This window comes from Labrus bergylta, chromosome 4 (genome assembly GCF_963930695.1).
Source record: "Labrus bergylta chromosome 4, fLabBer1.1, whole genome shotgun sequence".
In the NCBI taxonomy this organism is placed as follows: domain Eukaryota; kingdom Metazoa; phylum Chordata; class Actinopteri; order Labriformes; family Labridae; genus Labrus; species Labrus bergylta.
In genome coordinates, this window is record NC_089198.1 from 18,341,706 (window position 1) to 18,355,398 (window position 13,693).

Genomic DNA, 13,693 nt, shown 5'->3' on the forward strand with positions numbered 1-13,693 from the left:
AAGAAACCAGTGCGAGTAAACGTGGGAAAAAGTTTGCATTAGGTTGCCCCTCGGACGAAATGAAGACAACAACTTGTGGTCAACTTGACATCATTTCAAGCATGCTGAATAAGTTATGAGCTTTCTCTTCTGTACAGCTGCAGCTCCTTTAACAAAGACGACGGTCAAAGGATAATATTGAAGAAAACGTGACACTTCCCTTGTAAGTTCTTTGGGAGGTTATTGGGAGCATTTTGTTTCTCTGATTTCTAGGCAATTTTTTCTCACAGACATCGGTTAATGATTTATACAGTACAGGAAATGCAAGTCATACTGAAGGTAAACTTCTGTGCATTTAGTCAGTTGGATATTACTGAGTTATAATAAATCAGTTACAGAGTAGGATTTTCAATACAAGTGTCAGTCAAACACCAAGGGTTTTAAATTCTCTTAATAGCCTCCATGAGCTGAGACGGCCTCTGCTGCAGCTCCGGCTGCTGACAGCCGGCAAAAAAAATGCAATAACTAACTTCCTGTTGTTTTCAGGACACTGGCACCTGTCCCTTCTTACTCATGCATTCTCTTCTGCACATGTACAAATCACTTTAATTACAAGAAGATATCTTCTTGCAGGTGTGTTAAGCTTCATATCCAAAGTGTTTCCATCTACAACTTCATCACGGCTGTATAGTCGCTTGTCTAATTGGCTGTAATCTGTCATATCTTTCATCCCAGTCTCTGTAGTCATCCTTCGTTCTGGCCGACTGGAGCTCAGACGTCCATTTGAATTTTCTGAATGTTTTTTTTTTTTTGGGGAGGATGTATAACAATAGTGCAGCTGTACTGCAAACAAAAGCAGCAATAAATTGGACAAATTTGAGTGCTGCTACATCTGCACATAGTGTTTTCGGGGCTGTGCAATAATGCCTGTGCATCGGTGGGCCCAATCAGTGTGACAGGGTGATCGTACATCTGGAAGCTATCCATAAAGTAGAAAGAAAGGGGGTGGGGGGGGGGGGGCGGATGAGGAGGGAAGGGGTCAACGGCTGCCTTCCTGTTCCTGTGTTTCCTGTTCTGCGGAGCCGCTGGCTGCCTGCACGCCTCTCAAACACATGCACCTTTCTCAGAAGCGTCAGATCTTAAGTGGAGCAAACTCAACACTCATTCAACACTATGGCATTATGAAAATGATGAACTTTCCCATGAGTGCACATGTGTTTATCCCTGAGCATATGGAACACAGCCAATTAATAGCAACTGTACCCAAAGGAGACAAACTCTCCCTCCTACACCTCTTTTCTCTCTCTCTTTCTGCGCTGCCTGTGGGGAATCGTGCTATATAAGGACATGAGGAGCTGAAACATGCATTAACTGTTTCTCAGTCCTTGGCCTGCTTTTTGCTGCTTTTCTCTGAGGGTTTGTTCTCACAGCTCAACCCACTGCACTAGACTCTGCTGAGCCATACGAGGTCCTACTCCAAGTCCCCGAGTTTTTCGCTGTGGCTAATACTTACTGGGGCTAAGGTGGCTTTTGGCTACAGCGTACGTCTGGCGAGCAATCGGCCATGGCGAGAGAGCTGAGCTGAGCTGGGAGGCTCCGTGTGAAAAGACATTATCTGGGTCAGCGCTGTGTGGGTATGTAAATGGGGACTATGGTGTGTAGAAGGTATAAGCTTTTTGTGATTGTGTGTGTCATTTATTCGAACACAAAAGCGAGGAGATGAGAGAGAGGGAAAGGGAATAGGGATGGAGTTTAGGAGGGACATGTGAGGGGGAAGTGATAGAGGTTAGAAATGGAATAAAAACATGGCGACCATTAACCACTAAATGAGAAGACGACAAAGCGTGTGGCAGCAGGACAGGTAAGAGGCAGAGATGACCGGCCTTTACTGAGCCCATATATCTATTGGTCCTTTAAGAACATCTGGTTAGTAATGACACCCCACTGCCTGACACTTCAACAGCTTAACGTTCTAATGCCTGACCTGAACAGTGTACGTACACACACATGCATGGACTGTACACACACTAAAATCTCTTGACATGTTGTCCAAATCCGTCTGTTAGCCACCCACTCCGTTCCTACTTGCACTTTCACACACTCGAGCTCCCTGAGCTGCCACTAAGAGAAGAGCAAAGAAATTAAAATGTGTGTGTGTGTGCGTATGTGTGAACATACCCCATGCAGGAGGGAGCTCTTGACCTTCAAAAGTCTGTGTGTGATCAACATTAAAATGCTCACTTTACAGACTAGACACACACACACACACACACACACACACACACACACACACACACACACACACACACACACACACACCACGCACGCACACACACACACACACACGAGAACACACCTCTGCTGCAAGGCTAGAGGCAGAGATCGACCTCTGTGTTGGAGATGCAATAAAGAAAAGCAGATTCCCAACTGAGCTTTCAACACACACGCGCACACGCACTATACTCACACACGCACACTCACTCACACACACACACACACACACACACACACACACACACACATGCAGAACCCTCTGTAAGTGAGCTCAATCTCTTTCACAGGTGTGAAGATTAGCATTTCCCTACATCTGTTCACTGCTCAAACCTTTCATTATGAACACAGGCTGCAATCCTCTTATGAGATATAAAAGTCTATTGTGTGTGTCTCTGTGTGTTTTAGAGAGTGTTTCTGTCGTACTTTTACACATGAGTGGTCATAGACTTGAGTTCATCCTGATTGAGCCCCTACCGGAGGATATGCATGGCATAACTTTCATTTTTCTGCACAAAGTGTAAGTTTTCTAGCAGAGAACAAACACAACCTATAAAAATAAATGGTCTCCTGCTGTGCGGTGGTCACAGTCGGGTCTGATCGTCTGAATGGCTGAGCACAAGCCTTTGATCGCGTCGCTGGGCAGACAGAAAGCCAAATTCCCCTTCATCAGTTCAGCACCATTTCCAAAAAAAAACTCCTTTTTTTTTTCCCGCTCCTGAAAATGACATTGAACAGCACTCTGTTATCCCGCCCAAAAGTTATGATCTCATAGTTGTGGTCAAATGGGGTTTGGAGTGAGTAAGGAGCTAAAGCTGTGTGATGTTTTCCTGGCTTTAAGGGTTACATGGCTATGCCTTAAAGGAATAACTCAACATTCATCATCTGGCCCATAGTTCACTCCTTTGCACTGAAGTTGCCAGATACAGTCAGTGAGCACAGATTTTGGGTTTTGATCTCTGTACAGGTACAGTGCTGCAAAATCTGGCAACCCAACTGTAAAAACATGACTTCAGTATACGACTGCACATGGCCAAGAAATGTTCCAAAAGAATTGGTAACATTGAAACAGGTTGTTTTACACTGAATTATTGCAAGTGTAATGGAATATATGGTTTTATTTAGTCAGCTTTGGAGGGGCATCAAGGTTCATTTTCTTTACTGTGAATAGAGCCAGGCTGACAGTTTCTTCCACTTTTGAGTGTCAGCAATCTAGTCGTCAAAGTCTTAACTAAATTAACAAATAAGCACATGGTGATCTGTCCTTTAAAGGCTTTGCTTTCTTACTCACCCTTGAAACCGTCCTAACCGCAATGAAAAACATTTGCATACTTTCATTTGAATCGCTTTCAAGCTTATTTAAGACAAACCTGGCAGCGGTCCAAAATTCACAAATGTGTACACAACGACTGCAACAATCTCTTCATGCACACACATTTTCTATATTCGATGGCTGCTTTAAAGTTGAGCATTTTCATTTAACGAGCAATGATACATACAAATGGAAATGACCCATAATAAAACAGATTTTTTTTTATGAGCTTAAAGGAAACTGTTATTCATTCAATTATGCACAAAACTGTAAAAATGGGCTTTACTATAACAGTGTCTATGTAATTGTGGAACTATTCCTGTAATGCAGTCATCTCACTGTCATACCAAGCAAGTAAGAACATAATCTGAATTAACGTGATGTACTATTCCCAATTTGTAGCTGTCCAAAATTCTATTGTCTCTGTCTTTACACGTTCCAAACAAAACACATAGTTGACGAGACAATTCATAGTGGATGGGATGCAGGTTGGACTCGTTCCTCAGTGATTCACACTCTGGTTTCTGTCCAATTTGAGAAGTGAAAAGAACAGCAGGAGAGCTAAGTGGAGTCAGTATGAGGAGCCGGGTGTGACTGAAAAGTCCCTCTTGTAAGCTAAGATCTTTTTATTGTCTGTATCAAACAGACAAATGAATGCGAAGAAACGGCCGACTGTTAGACAGGTATAGACGGACATGCGATGCTGACCTATATTCCTTCAGCCTGCTGTGAAAGAGAGAGAGATGAGACAAGGGCGAGAGAAGTTGTGTTGAGGTGACAGGTGTCTGTCCTGCTCCACTCTTTCTCCTCCATCTCCCCGGCATCTGAGGCATCTGAGGCAGTAATTGGTGCTGTCAGACACACACATAGAAGGACAGGACACACACACTCCTGCCCTTCAGCATGTACCCCTTGGGCTTAAAGCAGGAGAGGTTTTGAGAGGAGAATTCACTACATCCCCTACCAGCTGTGAGACAGACAGACAGCAGGGGCGGGCGAGGGTGTGTGAGGTGGAAATGGACGGGTTAGATTGAACAGAAGTATAGAGAGAAAGAGAGAGAGCAAGTAGGGAGTGGACAGGGCGAGTTTGGGAGGGGGAGGGGGGGAGGGGGTGTTGGCTTTACAGACAGAGGCCTCTGCATGGGGTGGAGAGAGACGAGGCTGTGCAAATGTAAGTGACAGAGAGAGAGAGTTTGAGTTTGAATAGGAGAGAGAGAGATTATGTAACTCTACTAGTGACGGAGCAGATGAGGATGCAGAGCGATCAGAGCTGCAGTAGACACACTAGATTTCACAGAAATTGAAAACAGTAGGTATATTAAAAAAAGACATTGAATAAATATGTATATGTATGCTGGATATTTGGAAATTGAAGGACTTTTATAAGTTATCGCTATTTGTTTTTTGTCAACAATGAAAAGACAACACCACACTGCTGCTCTGGTTGCCATGTCTCCTCAATGACATGGAATATGGGCACAGTTTAAAGTTAACCCCACATTTGCTCTCCTGCTGTGTAGATACTAAATAGAGCACCAATATTGTATTAATCTGCCGCTAAAAATAGTCCCAACAACACACTCCCTGTCTGAATGAAGCCTGCAGCTACAAATCATGGTGACCTGCCCAGGGTGTACCCCATCACCCGTCCTCCATGACCCCTAACAGGATCAGTGGTATGGATACCAATTATAGACAAATTCAAGACTGCACAGTTTATTTCAAGGAATATCACATATTTAAGATACATAACTTTAAAATCAACAAAAAAAACTATTTGTATGTGACCTGTTCTTCTAGTAATGGGTTTTGGAGCCAGATGCGACTTAGGGAATTTAGACATTTTTGAGGAATTATCTGAGAGTGATAGCTGTGTTATCTTTTTCACAATATGAATATGTCTTATTGATAACTGGTTTATGATGTCTTGGTATTGTATCTCTGTCACACCATCACTGTCAGGATGAAAGGTACTATACTCAAAAACTGTCTTTTCAGTGTCTCAAAACAAAGACTACATTTCCCATGAATGACATAATTCCCTCTTTAATAGTTAGTAACTTACCACTGAACATCCCGCTTTCTATGTGTGCAACAACCCTTTGTGTCATAAAACAATTCCCCTGATTAATTCTAATCAATTGTCTAACGTTTACAACATTAAAACATATACACGTTTAACACACTAAGTGGGAATAGGAGCTAAGCACAGGGTGGGAAAATAGAAAAGGGAAAGATGAACCGTGATCTATAAATGTTTAACGAGTGCAGACAGAGGAGATGAGGGCCTGAAAGGAAGACGAGGAGGAGAGAGGGAAGAGGACAGAAGGAAAAATGGTGAGGTGAAAAAGGAAGACAGCATTAGAAAGGGTGGGTGATGAGCGAAAATGGGGGGCTTGTAGTGGGGGGGGGGGGGGGACAGTTCCATTATAGAAGCAGAAACCAGAGCAAGGTTAGAAAATAACAGAGAGGACGGGAGAAAGAGGCAGAGATTGTGGGAAAAAGGGCTGTAATTGGAGGTGTCTGGTGTTTGTCTAACACACGGGTGCTAGTAATGATTCCATTAGCGCTTCACACCGTGTGAGAAAGAGAGAGAGAGTCATGGACACAGAGAGGGGGGAGAGAGATGGGGGGGGGGGGCAAATAGAGGATGCTAAAGAGGCCGAAACACTACGAGAAGATTCACACACAACAAGAACACAATGAGCTTCAGAGCAGCTAAATGGAAAAGAAAGACGAAAACACCCGCACACAAAAAGAACAACGCACAATGTCCATTAAAAGGCTCGTTCACCTGCATGATGATGATTACACACCCCCCCCCCCCCCCCCCCCCCCCCCCCCCCCCCCCCCCCCCCCCCCCCCCACTAGCTCTCTCTCCTACCTCACCTCTTCATCTCTTTGTGCAACAGCAAAGGACAGAGAGAGAGAGAGAGAGAGAGGGTGATTCAAATGCATTAGCCGCGTGTGTTTTTCCCTATGGAGAACCTTCAGAATGTGTCAGGGCAGGAACCTTTTGTTTGGTGCTGACGCCGAGCGCTGAGAGGACTCTTTAAAAGCCTGGCCCTTGTTCTCTCAGGGACACGTAATTGTGTGACGCCAAGGGTTGTTGTACTTCTCCGTGTCCTCTCATGCCTCTGTAAAAGCAGGCTGATTAGAGATGCAGAAAAGGGAACAATACGAGGGGGCACGTGCAGGCTGGAGAAGTGCAGGCGTCACGTTCATTTGCGACAATAGGAAGCTGGTTTCCACTGTGAGAATTTGACAGTGTTTCACAAATATGTTAGGCTGACACACGCGGGGGACAGCGATTTTCTCCGTTGTATGTCATTGCAATGCAAATCCTTCCTAAGATCCCTAAGAAGAATGTTTTTCTAATACCGAGTAGGTGGGTGCAGACAACCCTGCAGGCGGAGAAGCTTCAATTTAGCACGAAGGAATTAAAGGTTGTTGGAAAATGTTCGTTGATTGTTTCCAGAAAAATTGCCCTGCCAGAAAATAAGCCTTCAAATAAAATATAACCAAAGACTTTTGAGGTCCTTTTTTTCTCTACACACACTTGACACACGTTTAGCCTACACACACACACACACACACACACACACACACACACACACACACACACACACACACACACACACACACACACACACACACACACACACACACACACACACACACACACACACAATCATATACAGGCACATCTGGAGTGACAATAGATTCAGGAGACGCATATATTTCCTGGCCTCTGACCTACAATAATTACCTTGAGATACGACTGCAACACACACACACACACACACACACACACACACACACACAAACGCGCACACTAAAGCGAGCTTGTTAAAGGTGCTTACATCTCTTTATTTATTCTCTGTGGAGTGATGAGACTCATCGAGCAGAGTGATGAGGTCATGGAGATCACTGAGGTCAAGCTGTTCTGCTGCTTCAGACTGACTTTCGATAGAGTTTGAATGCAGATGATGTGACATTTTAATGCACAATGAAATATAAGTTGTTACAGAAAAAGGCATTGAGTTTGTCTGTAAAATAACGGCAGTTTCATTTTGACATGACAGACGAGCAGCTCAGCAGCCGGCGTTTCTTGATTGAGATGCACTCTGAGTTCTGCCACAATCTGTGCACATTACCATCCTGCAGGCTGCAGAGTACAGCTTCTGTTCGCCCGTCTCTAAGGACCAACAGCCATGTTTTTCTGTGTGTCTAGGCAGCTGCATCTCCAAAACAACTGAGATTGCATTATGTGCACCGATTTCCAAGTTTGCAGTGATGAATATCTAAGAATCCATTTTCTTTTTTCGGAGGGGAGTAAGCCTGTGGGGACAAGTGACGGCGTGAATCCAATACAACTTGTGCACTCATTTCTACACACACACAAACACACACACACACACACACACACACACACACACACACACACACACACACACACAGCACAAACCATCTGCAGTTTTTACAATTCAATAATCTGCTTCCTAAGGCATACCTTTTCCTCTCCCCTGTACGACAGAAACACACATCAATCAGCATTTTCTCACACAGACACACACACACACACACACCTCAGCAGCAAAAATTAGATATTCAACTCTGACAAACACAAAAAAAAAGAGAGAAGACGCCTCAAAGCAACTCCTTCCCTTTTTTTTTGCAAGAATTCTCCTCGCAGAGCTTTTTAAAAGTCACACCTACTCATACACACAACATTACCGGTAACCTACATTGTAAATGCGCAGTATCATTGTCATTACATCCACAGCTTCATGGCAGAATTCACAGTGACAAAAAAACGTCTCCAGATGCACTCAGCAGACACATCACCTACATGTCCATATAAACACGCATATATCTCTAAATCACACTTTCAGGCCGTAGAGAGCAGAATGGATCTTATTGCTGTGTTTTGTTTATAAGAGCACTTTTGGAGCCATGCAGGAATGTCACATGTCGCACTGTGGCACTCGAGCTTCTTTTATTTCACAAGGCCAATCTTAATGAGACACGTGCATACAGTGAAACACACTGCAAAACATCCAATCAGGTAATAATGTGCAACAATGAAGTCACTTTTAAATACACACACAAGCTTTAGAGAAAAACATGACAGCACTATGCATGTTTCTTTTTCTCGCTCTCTGCTTTTGTCCTTGTCTGACTCTATTTCTCTCACTTAAAAATAAATCTCACACATGCCCCCACGGACCCCCGGCCCACTCACGTTGGCAGACGTCCTTGTTCTCCTCAAAGCCAGGTTTGCACACACACCTCCCGATGGGAACCAGCCAGCCTCCGTCTGCACTGCAGTACATCTTTGGAGCCTCAAACTCCTCCGAGGCGTTAACACACGCACCGTGGACCTCCACCAGTGCCGTGTCTCCGCCTGTGATCGTATCAGGGAACTGGGCCAAGTTAAGCACAGTGAGGGGACACTTCTTGTAGAAGACCCTGACAGAGACCAGGGCGATACAGGCACCAAGGTCCTGGAAGGCCAGGTAGAAACCTTTTTTACTCAGGTTGCTGATGTCCCGCACCTCTGTGTTCAGCTTCATCACACGGTCGCCAACATCCACCTGTGGGAAAAGGACATCGACGTACACAGTTCAGTTCATTTCATTTGGAGCTTTCAGGTCAAATCAAAGCATCTTTTTCAGTCCAAACTCTAACCCTTCTTGATAATGTTGCTGCCTGAAAGTGCATTTCTAAGGGAGAACTAAATTTGTATTTTTTTGCAAGCAAAAGAATAGGTTATCTACGTTCAAACAATTCTTATTTAGATTTTCTTTTCCGGGAGTAGGTGGCAGAGGACGATAAGTTAATTTTAGAATCTTCTCCTGAGAGAGTCAGATGGTTACCTAATATGATCAAAGGGGGCTTAATGCTTACATGGACTTAAATTCAGTTAAAAAGTTTAACAGTATAAGAAACTGCCTCTTTATGTCCTTCCAAAGAATGGGCTCAGTGTGCGCAATCCTCAATATAAAACGTTTCACTAAACCTATCAAAAAATATTGACATTCACCGTAATGATAATTACTGGTACTCATTTGTTGAAATCCTATATTTGTGATTTACAATTTTTAGTTGCCCATGATAACCTGAGTCGTATACCTCACCAGATTTTGTTTGGCCGATTTGTTTTGTTGATTTTACAGTATGTGTTTCCCTAAATCAGCCAATATGAACAATTTTCTTGCAGTACAAATATTGAAATAATTCATGCTCGGGAGGGATTTAGAATTGGTTTGATCACATTGTCTGTCCAAGTAAGTTAGTCTTTGATTACTCATTTGTTTAAAAAAGAAACATATTTCTGAGTACCTTTTGAAGGGTCCTAACAGTGATAAAATTGGTGCACAATATCTGTGTTAGAGGTCTACATCTTTCATCATAAATTTTCTTTATCAGCCACCATATCAGGTTTCAGTGATTTTTTCTAATGGCATTGGTATCACCCCCAAAAAATCCTTTATTATGCAGACATATGTTTTTATTTTATGTTTAAACTTTATATTTACAGTACATGTAAGTGACACTGTGTGATTATGCTATAGTGTGTTTACATACCTGTGTAAAACTCTCATCTGCAGCGATAGTATCAATCTTGACGTACTGGCTCTCCTTGATGAACCACAGGTTTGCATTGTTGGACTCATAGTAGTACATGTTGAATGTCTGCAAAACATACAATGACCATCACGTTCCAACTCTACAAACGTAACTGATCAGATACATAAGAATCATACAGAGTAAAGCAGGCAGATAAATACAAAGTCCATCCACAGCTCTCCGATTATTCTGCTGCCCCCCCCTCCAATCACAGTCCATCTGTCTGGACAGCCAGTCAGAAAAACTGTCTGCAGCTCTATACTGTCTCATACACTATAATCTCCACTGCTCTGTCCTGGAGATGTAATGAGAATGAAAAGAGAGCAGAGGCCAGACACAGTGGAGAGGATTGAATACAGAGGAGCAGTGGTATCGGGTGATAAGAGAGAATGGGGGACAGTAGGAAAAAAAATTATATTAGAAGTTAAAATATACGAGGAGCCACAAAAGAAGCCTCCAGAGCGTCATCTGTTTCATTGTGCAGCTATTCTCTTATGCCTTTCTCTTCCCGCCTCGTGTCTATTTATCTATTCATGGGCCATCAAAGGGAACTTCCATCTGTGTGTTTGTGTTGAATGGAAAAGACGGAATTATGAAAATTAAAAAAAAGATGTAAAATGTCCCTTTGCCACTCTGCATTCTAATACAGAACAAAGACCACACTGAGGATTGATTGAAGCAAGTATAACAGGAGGAACAAACCCTTTTTTTACATCATGCATGACATTGATGTATTTGTTAACATACATGACATGAGGCAGCATGCTGCTGAATTGTTTAATAATCTGTGAAACATGAAGATGTAAAACCTTCCCTTTCATGATTTGTTGTTCATTTCATTAGCACGCGTGTGATCTGGCTTCTTCTATTTCACGACCTCGTCTGTGAAACAAACATTTCATTTGAAGTGTTCTGCTGCACTGCTACTCCCGCTTCTTTTCTTTCTTTATTTTCTTGCTGCAAGTTTTCTCAGGCAGTCAGAGCAAAAACAAATACAAGGCGTATTTGCATCACATCAAATCAGGGATCAGGCAGGTTCAATTGAAAATGCAGAGCCGGGTTGTTAAACGTTAATTTGTTGATTTAGTGCAGCTAGGAACAAGAAACAAACGGGCATTTATGTTTCCTCTAGAGGGAATTTGATCCAATTTGTAAATTCCTTATGTGTTTTTCGAATCAGTCTATTAATGTATGACAAGAAGTGAAAGATGCAATGTACACTGACTACATTAAGTTACTTCAGTTTGATCCGAATGGCTGAGAGTGCTGCATTGTCCGAGAACACTTTGTAGCATTGCAGAGTGATTTTTACCCAGACAAATCCAAGTCTTCAGACAATGTCTGCATCCACCACATACAAGTAAAACTGACTCCTGTGCTATTGATCTTCAAAAAGGAATTGTGTCTTTTTTTTTCTCACTTTTCTCCTGAAGAAATTCCCACAAAGCAGACGACTACAAAAGAGCACCCATGGAGCTGGTCAAAAGTCAATGTCATGCTCACCAAGAGAGAACATAACAAGCCGGAGATGCAACAGAAGGGGGGTAGGTTGCAAGGACTTTGTGTTCTAAAGCTTTCATGTTGTGTATAGTCCTCTTTGTGTTTATGTGATGTGGTGCATACCTCTTTGCAGGTTCCTGGGACCCCTGGAAGGCTGTTGCAGTCCCTAAGGGTGAACTTGATCTCGATGTAGACTCTCTGGGCTCCTTCTCGGCTGATGTGGCGCGTCCTCAGCCAGTTGTTCTGGTTGGCCTCCATGACGTTACACACCTGGTAGGTCCTCATCGGGGTGTTCCTCTCATCCATTACGCTGATCTCCTCCCACTACAGATAAGACAGAGGAGGGATAGAAGGAACAGATTGTTACATTTCTGTTTGGGCTCAGGGTCTTCCACTGTCTTTAGAGATAGGATGCAAATCTAAATTATCGTTTTAGCTTTTGTATGTCTTGGACAAATGTTCAAGTTGCAGTTTCCATTAGTGTTCTTTCCAGGATGAGAGTGTTGTGGCTTGGTGATACATTTTGTATAGAAAATGTTTGGAAGAATACATTACTCTAAAACAATTTGAAAATGGCTTCATAGGTCTAAAACAAGAGGATGGCCCTAATATTATTTACAGGGGAGACATAATAACATATAGCATCACTCCTTCTCCTTTTCTGTTTATCTGCAGAGCTTGTGAGTGTCAGCAGGTCCTCCTTATGGCAGTAAAGCGAGGTGTAGAGTGTGCTGAGATAGTCAACAGATATAATGGGAATGGCGTTCTCTTGAAAGGATAAGAGAAACAAAAACAATCCGGATATAAAATTCCCTACAGGTGTTGCAGAGATATCAAGTTCAGAAGAGTGTGACAGTGTGTGAGTTCATGTTGACCTTGAAGTGGAAATTTGAATATATTCCCTGCACATGTTTCTTTGAAATATCTTATCCATTAGAATAGAACTGGTTGGGAGTATTGAACAGGAGAATGTTTTTCAAGGATATTATTATGTAAAAGTGAGGTTCAACTTTGCCCTTATAATTAAAAGTAGTGTCATGTATGGGAAACTGTGCCATTATCAGCAAATGCTTTCATTAGGTTGTGGCCCAGAACATTCTTTAATAGGTTACAGGGGACATTGATTTGTTTTACCTTTGACCAACAAATTCTTATCAGGTCATTTCTGAATTGTAGTGGACATTTTTTTCCAAATTTGAAAATCTGCGCTATTACGGTTCCTGAAATATCTCTTTCACAAAATGGGATGGCATAATAATGGAAATAGAAAACAAGGTTGAGTAGGTGAGGGAAGAAAGTTAAAGTTAAATATTAAGCAGGAGGCTGCTGAGGATCACTGACCAGGAAAAGCAACTAATACATACATCGCAGATCTAACATTAAGTGGTCGTGCAACCAGAGCAGAGTGACGATCAGGAGCCCAATGGCACGTTGACAACAGCACCACTCTGCTATAGTCAATGGACAAAGGGGAACTGAGTCCAAATATTGCTTATGGGAAACTGGGCCCAGGTTCAATGAGCTGCGGTTTTTTTGTGCAAACCAACATTAAACCAGCATGTTCTGTTTTCATGTCTGGCTGAGTATGAGTGATGATCTGTGTCAAGATGACTGAAGGGCCGTCTTTGTCTATGCTGCACGTGTGCACAGAGTAAGCATGTTTTCTCTAAAGTTAAAGCGTATTTCAGCACTCAAGGTAGGAGTGTGTGTGTGTGTGAGAGAGAGAGAGAGAGAGACAGAGAGAGAGAGAAGGAGTAGGAGTAGGAGTAGGTAGGACAGAGCTACTTTGTCTCCCGTCATCTGCTACCATCTGTTTCCACTTCTGACTAAGGCAGTAATTGAGAACACTTCTCGCATGAGCAGAAAAACATTTCTATCTGCATATACACTCACACTCAAAGAAAAAGAACATTTCTATTCCTTAAAGAGAAGGAAAATAAACCAATGTGGTTTCAGTGTCTCAAGATATCTGATCCATTTAAGGAGAAGCTCACTAGA

At 42.7% G+C, this 13,693-nt stretch overlaps 1 protein-coding gene across 3 annotated transcripts in view; it reads right to left on the reverse strand.

Moving 5' to 3' along the window:
- epha4b (eph receptor A4b) overlaps window positions 1-13,693 on the reverse strand; it is a 90,432-nt gene that overhangs the window by 55,785 nt on the left and 20,954 nt on the right. For all 3 annotated transcript variants that reach the window (XM_020634007.2, XM_065953932.1, XM_020634006.2), the window contains exons 3-5: window positions 11,819-12,019; window positions 10,154-10,261; window positions 8,808-9,159 (exon numbers count right to left, since the gene is read on the reverse strand). In XM_020634007.2, the coding sequence (XP_020489663.1) occupies window positions 8,808-9,159; window positions 10,154-10,261; window positions 11,819-12,019 (661 nt within the window). The remainder of the gene's footprint in view (window positions 1-8,807; window positions 9,160-10,153; window positions 10,262-11,818; window positions 12,020-13,693) is intronic.